The sequence below is a fragment of the Dermacentor albipictus genome, chromosome 3 (genome assembly GCF_038994185.2).
Source record: "Dermacentor albipictus isolate Rhodes 1998 colony chromosome 3, USDA_Dalb.pri_finalv2, whole genome shotgun sequence".
In the NCBI taxonomy this organism is placed as follows: domain Eukaryota; kingdom Metazoa; phylum Arthropoda; class Arachnida; order Ixodida; family Ixodidae; genus Dermacentor; species Dermacentor albipictus.
The window spans coordinates 114,360,536-114,373,035 of NC_091823.1; the positions used below are offsets into that span (position 1 = coordinate 114,360,536).

The following is a 12,500-nucleotide window of genomic DNA, read 5'->3' on the forward strand; positions in this document are numbered from 1 at the left end:
CAACCCGGCCTCACACAGTGCATTTGTTTTCTGCGTGTACTGCAGAGACAGAATGGATCGCGTGAATGAAGTTCGTTCGCATCGGTGCCCGCTGAGCTCGCACTATACAAACGACCATGCTTCGTGCACGCAGGCATTGGAGCGATTATAGAATTTCGAGCGCGTCTTCGTGCTTGTCAAAACTCAGTTGCGTGCCTGCTGTGGACTTCTTGCCCGCCGCTTCCTACTTATTCCACAAGTTGTCTGTCTGTGCCAGGAAGAAATTGCAAAGGAAACTGAGTCGCCTTAACACAGCGGTGGTTGGGCTGACCGTGGTGACGGCGTGAATATGAAAGGCATACTGTTGGGGAAGGGGGTACGATCGTTCTTCCTGCTTTGGCGGTCAGAGCACGTCAGCTGGCAGGCAGCTCGACGCTAGGTCCTCTCTGTTGGTTAGGTTGCCCCTTGCGCGACCCGATGTACAGTGGACGTCATTATCAGCGATCAGTTCTTTCATTTCTCTTTAATCCACGCAGCGGTCGCGACAGTTGCGAAGTCATCAGCTTCATCAGATAGTTTTCTGGCTGTCCGTGTATAGACGATGCACTTGGGGCCGTAGTGAGGATGGTTGTCAACCGGTTCTATCACCTCTCGTGTGGCTTCCAGATCCAATTCGCAGATGCTTGTATACCTGCGTTATTAGAGTGACTTTCGCAACTCCCTGTTCAGTCGTGACATCGTAATAGACCGCTGCTGCAAAATGCCTATCATGTGAGTCATATACTCCCGTACCGTACACGCATATAGATGGCGTGTCCGGGCCCTTCGTCATGCTGCTTTCGGGTCCTCACCATCCTCTCTCTCTCACACGCGTGCTCGTTCTTCTAGGTGCTCGATACAAACGTGCGACACGGAGCTCTTGCCATGTCGCGAAGAAATTGTTGAGAGGAGGAGGGGTCACTCGTTTGTCTTCCCTGCCACTCTCCGCGTGCAGACAAAGCTGACAGAAAGCACAGCGGCCGTCAAACTTAACGTACACAACGCGATCTGATCGAGTGCCCTTACTCAACGGTGCGTGAGGCAACAAAAAGCAAAAGATTGCTGGCTTTGGGCAGATGACGTAATCTGTATAACCTGCAAGGCATCATCGCTGTGAAGGCCTAGCTCTGTCCATATGACGATAGACTCGGCCTCCCTGGAAGTATTTCACGCAGGTGCGCTTGATAGTTCTCTTTGTGCTGCTGTATGACGTACCTGCTGCTGGGAATCTTTAGGTACCGCAGTTGGTACGAGTGCGTTTGGGAAGCTCGGTGGTGCCCCTCGAAGCTTCGTTGCGCAGAGTTTTCAATTGTCTCATATTCAGATCAGCGGGGCTTGTCGGCCCCATATGACGATCGCGGAGCTAGACCAGAGTGGTTTGCACGAGGCTTCTAACAATGTTGGTTCCAGCTCTTACCATAGTGGGGGCGTGCGGTTTAGTAAGAGGATAATCTGTCCCGAGTTCAATTGGAGGTCATTTTCCCGGGCGTGCCTGCTCTGTATCTCATTGATGTGAATACCCGGAATTGACAAGTATCTCGCAGTCTCTTCCCCGATCGCTCCTCCCTCAAGCCGAAGCAAGATGGTCGTCATCTGGAAGTCGCAAAAGAAGCAATAATAATGCGCAATCGAGTCACCATGCCAGCATCTTTTCTCATTCGATTTTTTCTCCTTGTCCTGTCTTCCATTTTCGTTCTTGACTAGATTTCGATCTGTACACGGGGGAAAGGAAGAAAAATAAAGAAAAGAAGACGTCTAAAAGGAAGCAAGATGTCAGGCTTCATCAGAACGCGTGAAACAGCGCAACCAAATAGAGACAAAAGGAGGAATAATCATCAACAGGGCATCCAGCCTTCGAAAGGCTGTTATCTCCCACGCTTTCCCACGGAGAATCATGGGAAGTGCGTGAATCCCGCGTTGAATCTTGGGAACAGCGCGCCGGTTCGGGGTATAGCTGTTCGAGTGCTGCTGGCCACCGCCGTTGCCGCCGCTTTCTCCAGCACGCGAGCGGGACGCTCGCTCACTGCTCGGCCCATTTGATGCGTTCAGTTCACGGCCTAGATACCTGGAAACATTGTTGCCACTGCAACGCCAGCACTAGCTCCGGAGTGTCCGCATGATTAGCCGCGCGTTACAACTTCCGAGCGACAGTGCGAGCGGCGCCGCGAGCAAAGACACGACTGCCTCAGTGCACTACGCGAGGGGCCTAGAAAACACCGATTGCCGTCACCTGCTTACAATTGGGAGCGGGGGTGGGGGTTCTCATGATTCTACTTTCTTTTTTTAACTTTTGTGACTAGGCTTCAATACTGTCATGTGACGCTCCCTACTGTTACTTATTTCTTTTTTTCCTGCATGAAACACTATCGTAGTTAGCAGCGTCATGCTGCCTTCCGTGATCCCCCATAAGTAATCCTTACCCCTTCATTCAGGTGACATGCGGGTGCGAAGAGAGTAGCTGCATCGAAATGAAATAACGGCATATAAATCAATCAATCAATCAATCAATCAATCAATCAATCAATCAATCAATCAATCAATCAATCAATCAATCAATCAATCAATCAATCAATCAATCAATCAATCACTCGATCAATCAATCAATCAGAAGGTACAGTCATAAGCCTGGCGGTTTTGAGTGCAGCTCTTGCAAGAGTAAATACGTATGGCATCTCCAGCTTTTCCAGTGATTCGTTTTTAAAGCGAAACTTTCATTGGCTCCTCCTCCTCTCCCTCCTCCGCCTCCCCCGACTCTGCGTGTAGTACGGAGGGGCCGATCTCGAAGACAGTCAGTGTAATCAAAGGTGGTGGTGATGTGGTGGTCGATACTCGACGCTGATGCGCCATATATCTACTCGCAAGGACTTCAATGACATTTCTAACACCGGCCGACCCTAGAAAGCAGTTCTAGGTCATAGCAGCCACAAGCTTTGTAGCATTAACCCATAGAGCTGACCAATAAGTGTCCGCAGCAGCAGCATATCTCGGCAGGTCTACGAGGAAGCCGTCATTTGATTTCGACAATCTTTTTTTGATGGTTACCCGCCGCGGTGGCTTAGCGGCTGTGCTGTTGGGCTGCTAAGCACAAGGTCGCGGGATCAAATCCCGGCCGCGGCGGACGCATTTAGATGGGGGCGAAATGCAAAAACGCCCGTTTCCCGTGCATTGGGGGCACATTAAAGATCCCATGGTGGTCAAAATTCATACGAAGTCCCCCACTACGGCGTGCCTCATAATGAAACCGTGGTTTTTCCACGCAAAACCCCTGAATTCATTTCAATTCTTCGATGGATACTGTCCAATTTCTCATGCACTTGCTTACATTGCACTGTACCACCCTGTAATTAAATTTTCTCTCATCAAGCCGTATTGATTGAGGCTCTACGAGATCTTGGCTAAGGGTTTATTGTTACTGCTTCTGCGTTTCAAAGTTAACAACTAGAGACAACAACAACAAAAAAAAACATGCAGATTTCGCGAACACGCCGGAATCGGTTTAAACGAAGTTTCCTTGACATCTATACCATATGCACTTCTCTGTAGCTCAAGACTCTCCACTCTGTTTTCTTTACCTTTTTTTTCACACTCGGCTGCTTCTGTGGCCGACTTTTTCACTTCTTGCGTCTTGTTCTGCTTGTATATTTAATCAAATTCCTGGTCGCACACACCCCTTTCTGGACCATGGACTACCCAATAAGGAACACTGGAACGAACACTGGAAACACTTTCCAGATCTTATAGTTCAGCACAGGTAGAATGAGCTCAATTGAGGACGACGCAACGAGCTGTGGAAAGAATAATGATGGGTGTAACGTTAAGGGATAAGAAAAGAGCAGATTGGGTGAGGGAACAAACGCGAGTTAATGACATCTTAGTTGAAATCGAGAAAAAGAAATGTGCATGGGCAGGACATGTAATGAGGAGGAGGGAAGATAACCGATGGTCATTAAGGGTTACGGACTGGATTCCAAGGGAAGGGAAGCGTAGCAGGGGGCGGCAGAAAGTTCGGTGGGCGGATGAGATTAAGAAGTTTGCAGGGACAACATGGCCACAATTAGTACATGACCGGGGTAGTTGGAGAATTATGGGAGAGGCCTTTGCCCTGCAGTGGGCGTAACCAGGCTGATGATGATGATGATGATGATGATGATGATGATGATGCGCTCGCTCTCACACTGCACATAGCCTTCAACCAAAGTGTTGCTGTCACCATCCAGCTGGCGACAGACCTCCGTCCACATCCCGGGGTCGACCACCTCATTGCGCTGTTCCTCTTGCTCGCATTCACCGCACATGAGGGAAAGGCAGGATTTCTGCAAGCAGTTTCTAATTGTAGCGGTTGCTACTGTTGCGTCGCTGGAGGGGCGATTTTGGGGGCGGCGAGTGTCGGCTACGTCAGCGCTTCAGAGCGCAAAACTTCGTTGAACTGATTTAAAGGATGAGCCCGGGTCCACTGATCGAGTTCGTTCAACTGAAATATTCGCTATTCAGAAATTCATTTAACTGAAATATTTTTTGCATAGAATACGTGGGAATACCGCCGGGGAGTTTCTAAAAAATTCTTGAGAGTTTCTAAAAAATTCGTTATTCTGAAATATTCATTAAACCAACGTTCGTACAACTGAGAGTTTACTGTATACAGAACTTTGGGTCACTGGGCATGTACCACTGGGTGTGTCAAGATTGTCGGCCAATTTCCCAGCATATGTGTAGGTCACCGGGTAGGTTGTTGTTGCTTCAAAACATGACTCAGTACTCAGGAAGGGGACTGGCCACACTAGAGTGATTGAAAAGTACACCCAACGAGACACAAAAAAGGGTTAAAAGCAAACATTCAAAACGAAGAATGATAATGACGTCACAAAATTTGGGGCGGTGCCCGAATAGACAAGCAGAATAAGAGGCAAGAAGTATTCATGTTATAATGGGAAGCTGTTGCTTCCTGTTAACTTATCGATTAGTACTACCTATACTTAATTAATATCGATAATACGTTATCTTCTTTTGGTTTCTTTTCTTGAAAAAATTTGTATGCAAGTTGTGACGAAGATGCTCAAGCATTCGAGTGTGGAGAAAGAAGCGAAGGGAACGAACATTTTATTTTTGTTCGTTTCCTCCAGATAGCTTACCAATTTTAGTATTTAATAAAGATTGCCTAATTTCACCCAAACCTTGGCCAATCCCCCACAGTGGGTGTGCGCCATCGCATAGGGAATACCATACCATACCAAAATGGGTCCATAGCCCGCATAGAGTGAGGAGCGTTGAGCCACGTATAAGTGAAGAAGAAGGAGTAGTGAATACATTTCGGTAAACATCAAAGAAAGTTTCGCTTATCACGGATTCCACACATATGCGTGGGATCCGTCAATTTCTTGCCTAGAAGCTAACGCGGAAGCTTTCCATACGCCGAGGCTTCGATTACTTTCGAACGCCGTGTAAGTGGTCATTCTTTAACTGATACACGCACCAGCGCAGACGCTGTTAAAGTTCATGACGTCATGAAGAAGCTGGTGCGAGATGATTATGATAATGGTGATGATAATTATGCATTATGATGAATTGTAGCTATGCTGCTTTCGTCGGGCGGCCATTCGGATATGCCCTAGCCACTGAAACTTAAAAAAAGAAAAGAAAAACAAGAGCACATAACACATACACTCTGTGTGTTCACAGCCGACCCGAAGTGCACTGCTCCAGCCATGGCATCGTCACATCCTTCCTCCTCGCCGGCCGCCACAGTGCTATATTATAGTCTCCCTTTCGTAACGTGGACTGTCGTGTTACGTTGCGCGGGCTCTCCTTCGTTATGGACACATTTGTGGCTGCTGCAAAGGTATAGCATCGTCACCTGCGCTTTCGTTTTTAGAGCGCAGCTCTTTGGCGTCCGTTCCTGGGTTTCGCGTCGTCGTCGGCGTTGTCGTCGGCCTCGTAACCAGCTCCGCCCCCCTTTCATCCCCCCAGCGCTAGCAGCGACCGACTGATACCGCTGGATGCCGCTGACGCCGCTAGAGAGTCAAGATAACGTGACTGCATAGAACACCGTCGCCGCCATGCAGAAAGAGGAGGAAAGGGTCCCCCCCCCCCCCCCCCCCTGTTCTTGTGTGGCGGATAGGGTGCTCTTCAGTTGCCGACGCGCCGGTTATTTCACGTAGGCCCCGGCACGTCGACGAATACGTGACCACCTTCCCACGGCTAGACCTGGTTCTTAGCGCTGCGGAAGCGAGGGTATCATATTGTTTGTGTCGGCATCGGCGGCGTTGTCCCTGAAACCAACTCCGCAGCTGGGGTTGACTCACTATCGGCGTCAGCGGCATCAGTCAGTCGCTGCTATCTCTTCCCTCCTCCCTTTATCGTGTTGTCCGCTTGCTGCGCGCGCTTCTGCCCCCATCGTTTGCCGCTGGGTGTACACGCCGCCCCCCTCCCCCCTCTTCCTGCGAGTCTCCGGTTGTCAAAGCGCCGGCTCGAACTTAATTCCTTTCTTCGCTCCTCCTCCAATGCAACCCCTGTGCGGTGGCAATCAGAGAGCCAGATCGGTGGCGGCGGATCTGTATATGTGCACCGCCCGAGCCGAAATTGCCGCTGCCGTTCGCCCTGTGCGGTGGCAATCAGAGAGCCAGATCGGTGGCGGCGGATCTGTATATGTGCACCGCCCGAGCCGAAATTGCCGCTGCCGTTCGCCACTGCGAAATTATCTGTCAGTTCTTTCTGAGCCATGAGCGAGACGACCGATGGAAGTCCTCCGTCTGCTGCTGCTGCTGCTGCTGCTAAACGAGCTGCCAGAGCAGAGGCCCAGCGCCGTCGCCGTCAGAATCCAGAGGTGCGTGCCGCCGAAGCAGAAGCTTACCGTCGCCGCCGTCGAGATGATCCAGGAGTACGCGTCGCCGAAGCAGAGGCTAAGCGCCGCCGCCGAGAAGACCCTGCCGTTCGCGCCGCCGAAGCGGAGGCTCATCGCCGCCGTCGAGAGCAACCAGCAGGCTGAAGCAGAAGCTCATCGCCGCCGCCGAGAAGACCCTGCAGTTCGCGCCGCCGAAGCGGAGGCTCATCGCCGCCGTCGAGAGCAACCAGCAGTAAGCGAGGCTGAAGCAGAAGCTCATCGCCGCCGCCGAGAAGACCCTGCCGTTCGCACCGCCGAAGCGGAGGCTCATCGCCGCCGTCGAGAGCAACCAGCAGTAAGCGAGGCTGAAGCAGAAGCTCATCGCCGTCGCAGAGAAGACTCTACCGTTCGCGCGGCCGAGGCCGAGGCCAAACGCAAACAAAGGCTCGCAAACAGTCAGGGTGCAACAAATGCTTTCCGGCGACAGTTTACAGACAATCCGTTTGGAAGTTTGTGTTCAGTGTGTGATCGGCTCTGGTTCCAAAATGACGTGAAACCGCTTCCGGATACGTGCCGTGAGAATCTCCGGTGTGCGTTTCCCAACTCGGACTTGTGTCAATTCAGACTGTGTTCTTCATGCATGCAATCTGTGCGGAAAGGTGACATTCCTCATTTTTCGACAACAAACGGTTACAAATATCCATCGAGGCCAGCGCACCTTCCACAACTTAATGCGGTGAGTGTAAGACTCGTCGAAAAGGTGAAACAGCTTATTTGCTGCGCTCAAATTTCGCATTAGGAAGTAACGTAATCGTCGGTAATTTTTTTTGAGTCCTCGCTGGCCTACCAAGGCGCCTTCGCGGTTTCACAAGGACAATCTGTCAAATTAAATAAACTTATTATTGACCGGGCGAGGTGGTCCACAGGCTATGGCGTTCTGCTGCTGAGCAAAAGGTCGCCGGTTCGATACCCGGTCGCATTAGGTGGGAGTTAAATGCAGAAACGCTCGCGTGAAAGCACCGCACGCGTAATGCGAAAGGTGTGGGTTCGACTTTTGGGCACGAGGAAAGTTGTCTTTTCGTTCACTTCCCGGCTTTACCTTCTACGTTTCAATTAAGCGTAATAGCTGATTCCTGTTTTTTGTTGTTGTTGATTGTGAAATGACAACCTGATTTCCAGTGTACCTGCTTCTTTCGAAGAGTTGAAATAAGAATTTTAGTTGCATGTAATTAAATCAAAGACTTTAAAACGTTGCCCGTATATGACTAGCCCGTTTGAAACCTTGCCCACGTGTAACGCTTTCGAACACTTGTTAAGGAATTTTTTACCAAGGCAGCAATTCAACCACACGTATTTCACTTTGCCAAAACATTGGCCATATATATATACACATATATAATGCCTGAAGTTTGCGAGCTCAATTTTGCGCTGCTAGTAAATCTCATAACTCTAGTAAATTCACAACGCGCTAGAGTGACTGCATTCACAATTTATTGCCCAGGCCACAATTATTCCAAACACTTCGAACTTTCCCTGCACATAATCAAATATAAACTTGGTACAACATAATAATATTTAGGGTTTTACGTGCCAAAACCACTTTCTGATTATGAGGCACGCCGTAGTGGAGGACTCCGGAAATTTTGACCACCTGGGGTTCTTTAACGTGCACCTAAATCTAAGCACACGGGTGTTTTCGCATTTCGCCCCCATCGAAATGCGGCCGCCGTGGCCGGGATTCGATCCCGCGACCTCGTGCTCAGCAGCCCAACACCATAGCCACTGAGCAACCATGGCGGGTAACTTGGTACAACATAGAGTCTCCTCGGGGCATTAGGAAACATCGCGTAAAGTGGCAATTTAACGCTTTCAAGCACTCGCTAAAGGAATTTTTTGTGAAGAATTCATACCATCCACGCGCATTTAACTTCGCAGACATATTTTTCATAGTGTTGCCCCTACGTTCTGTAAATTAAATCTCAGTGGCACTTGTAGTTATGCGAGGGCAGCGGGTTAAATTTTGCGCCACCCGTAAAACACTCTCATAACGATCCGGAGCACTTTCATGCGTAATTTCCGGCAAAGCCCATAATAAACCCACGCACATCGAGCTTTGCCTACACGTATACCCATAACGTGCCCGCTTATTTTCGCGCTGAATATAAACAAGTTGCCTCGTTTAGTTCACCGAGGACACCGGGAAACCAACTACCAACCTCGTATACTGCATGAAAACAGGGAAAAAAAAGAAAATGAAAACAAAAACGAGAATTAAGTCGTTATTTGTAACGCTTCTAATTAAGCCTAGAACGTAAAAATTTCGCCACACCATTACGCTTACGATTCCGTCAATTTTCATCGAATTTCAACTTTGTTTCTCGTACGGTTGTTTGAGGACTCAGCGAAACATAGCGGATAACGGCAGTATGGCATTCTGGAAAGCTTGATATTCTAGCGCGGTTGTAATCAACCTACAGAGATTAAACATTCAATTTTCGTCACTCCACTCCTCCCCCTCCCCCCCCCCAAAAAAAAATACATGCTTCCTAGTTCAACAAAATATAAACAACCCGCATCGCATACGTCACCGAGAAGGCCGGGAAAACCACACGCCTCGCATAAACGCATGGGAATTGGAGAAAACGAGCATTAAATAATTATTTTCAAAGCTCATAATTGATCTAGGCCCTTTGAACTTTCAGTATATGTCATCCAAATAGCGGCCTTTATTCCCCTTAAATATGAAATTTTTGCTGTTCCTTATCTTCCCAGGGAAGCGGGCAAATTTGTAAACGTTTCTTATAACGCCTCCCAAAGGGCCGAAAATGAAGATTTAACAATTTTAACTTGACCCGTCACGAACACACTCACTTCAAAATTTGCCTGCACGTCGCCCTAACATTCCCAACAGTTCCTCAAGACATGAACTTCGTGAATGATCTTGTTTTCTTATTTTCTCAGAAAACCGTTTAAACAGGCGCATAACGTTTTCGAGCGCTTCTCCGTATTACGCTGCTCGTATCTTACAAGCCTCGAAGCATTATCACTATAAGCACCGCCCCCACTGGATGGCTTTGACAGTATTACAGTCCTACGAAATGCCAAACCGAATGCTCCCTCACCATCAACAGGAAAGAGCGTCGAGCGTACAATCACGAGACACTTATGCCATCTTCGACTGGTCGTTTCTGAGCGCTCTGGAGCACTCTCGCGAGCGGCGTTGTCTTCGGCTGGTTGAAAGAGGGTGCCCGCCCTGCGTTCGGCTGGTTCTTCTCGATTGCTCTCCTCCATCTCCGAACGCTCTGAGGCGCTCCGAGCCCTGTCGTCGGAGCAGTCATCGAGATTGAAACGTCATCGCAGAGCCGCGTCGCTGCTGTTGGCGACGGCCCACCGTAACCTAGGCAACCTAGGCCACTGCGACGAACGCTCGTCCCGCCGGCGCGTCCGCCGGTTTTCGCGGCAGCGCCGGGAGCTTTCGATAAGCGAAACATCGGACGTTGGTAGTAGTGACGTGGTTTAGCATCTGCCATTGCCTCCTGCGATAAGCGAGTCGCACGTTCGGCTTTCGCGCTCGTCCTCTACCTCTGAGCTCGGGGAACGCCGGATCTGCCCGACTCTGCTTCGGGGGATGGAAGCGACCAGTCGAAGATACCATTAGTGAAACGCACGATAGATTGCCACATTGTCAAGTTGTAGTGACGGTGACGAACCAGTAGCATAACTTGTCAGCCATGAAACTAACTTTTTATTGGACGAACCTGTGCCCACAAAGGTGACACTCGAAGCACAACCATAGCTGCGAGCGCATTCAGCGATCTCCGAAACTCTGGTCTACGGGTCAGACGCGTCGGATATTTATTCATGACTTTCTGACCGTTCCTGCGTAATCGCTGGTTCATTAAAACTTCTTTCTGGGCGAGTTGGCGAATATACTTGATTTGAAAATTATAACAGCGGCCTTGTTCTTTTGTGGTTGCATGTGTTAGCGCTGTTATAATTTTCAAATCAACTAATCGCTGGTGTTCGCGTGCCTTCCAGAAAGCATAAAACAATTCGGGTCGCGCTCACAGGTTGGTTACACAAGGTGCCGCGGCAACACATGGCTACAGGTGGAATCGGCTACAACGCTCGAGAATGTTCTGATATACGGAAAGGCGCGTCTTGCGCTGAGCGATATACCGGTGAAACTAAGTCACCGGATAAAGAAGCCCGCGTGTCAGTGCACTACATCGGCGCTAACCACACTGTTAGTCAAAGCGCAACAGTCACGGTGACCAGAGGCTGGCAAATTGCCAACTGCCACATCTATGTCCCGAGCGCTACCGAAGTCGGGAATTCTGGCCGTCACTAGAGCAATGGCGCTTCCATCACACCGCTGTGAAAAAACGTTAATTCGTGCACGAAGCGGGCAGGCTTGCCACGCTTTCCATCGAAACACGCTTCCGTGGCACATACACGCATCCGCCCTACGCTACACTCACGACGATGCCCACCTCCTCTGTGACGTACAATGAATACGTGACCACACGGGCGATTCGCGGGAAGGAGGTCGCACTTGATCTAACCCCCGTTCCTCCTGCCTCTGGCTAGATGCGCCGTGTACTCCAGCGATAATGAAGACACAAGACACGCAAAGGCGACGCCTCACTTTAAAAGGCCGCCACGAAAACAAGACGAACGTTGGCCCCGCCTTCTCATAACGTGAGCCACCAGGATGCCTCTATCCTCTGCCGCACGCAGTCTCGCTTCCCTGTTAACTCCATTGGTCATCCACCAACTCACTCAATCCCCGCGCGCCGCGTTGGCTTCATTATCCGGAATACCTTTCCTCCTCCTCCTCCTCCTCCTCCTCCTCCTCCTCCTCCTCCTCGCACACTCTCTAGCTCTGCCCACACCCGCGAAAGAGGCACTGCGGCGTAGGCTCTCAGCAGGGCACAGGCCTCCTCACGTTCCTCATCCCTCGAAGACCTATAGCTCAAACTCCCGTGGGCTCTCGCGGAGCACCTCCAACTAGAGTCACTGCATATTGTTAAGAATGGCGAGCCGCTAAGCAAGATTGCCACCTTGCCACCCGATTACGACAAGGGGAGCAAGACGCGCATTCCGCTCCCTCTCCGTCACTGCAGCTAGGAGGCGTTCGAAGAAGCGGCCTTTGTGCTGAAAACCCGCTTCCTTCCTCCAGCCCCATCGACATTGTGACGGGACGAGTTCGGTGTGTGGACAATGATTCCAGAGTTCCCCAACGCGGAGCTGATTTGACACGCCTGGACAAGCTGCCGCGGGAACGACGTATTTTTGCGCTTCTCACGTTTCGGCAGACGCAAAACAACGAGCGACCCTCGATCGGCGTCGATACTTTCCGGAACGGCACCCCCTTCAACGCCGTCGCTTGGGCTTCGGAATGTGTGTGCCTTTGTGTCTGTAAACTGATCAGCAGAGCAGCGGCGAGGTGGTGATGAGTAAACGAACAGTCGCCGCGTCGTAGGACCGGCGGATCGAGTGTATAAAAACTGTGGTTGTGCGAATGCTGAGGACACTTCTCTTGAGCAGTCATGTTAGACTGAGTCACTTCTCTCATGCAGTCCTGTTGGACTAATACTCTTTTTCTCAAGCAGTCATGTTAGACTGATTTAGTTTCTGTAAATAAACCCTTTTCCTCGTTCTC

General features: G+C 50.2%; 1 protein-coding gene across 3 annotated transcripts in view; it reads left to right on the top strand.

Moving 5' to 3' along the window:
- LOC135916876 (alpha-tocopherol transfer protein-like) overlaps nt 1-12,500 on the top strand; it is an 85,817-nt gene that overhangs the window by 21,900 nt on the left and 51,417 nt on the right. Inside the window, exon 1 of one of the 3 annotated variants that reach the window (XM_070535959.1) lies at nt 7,215-7,571. The exons of the other annotated variants lie outside the window; for them this stretch is intronic. Coding sequence (XP_070392060.1) covers nt 7,567-7,571 — 5 coding nt within the window. The 5' untranslated portion in view covers nt 7,215-7,566. Of the gene's footprint in view, nt 1-7,214; nt 7,572-12,500 lie in introns of those variants that run through there. 3 annotated transcript variants of the gene reach the window in all.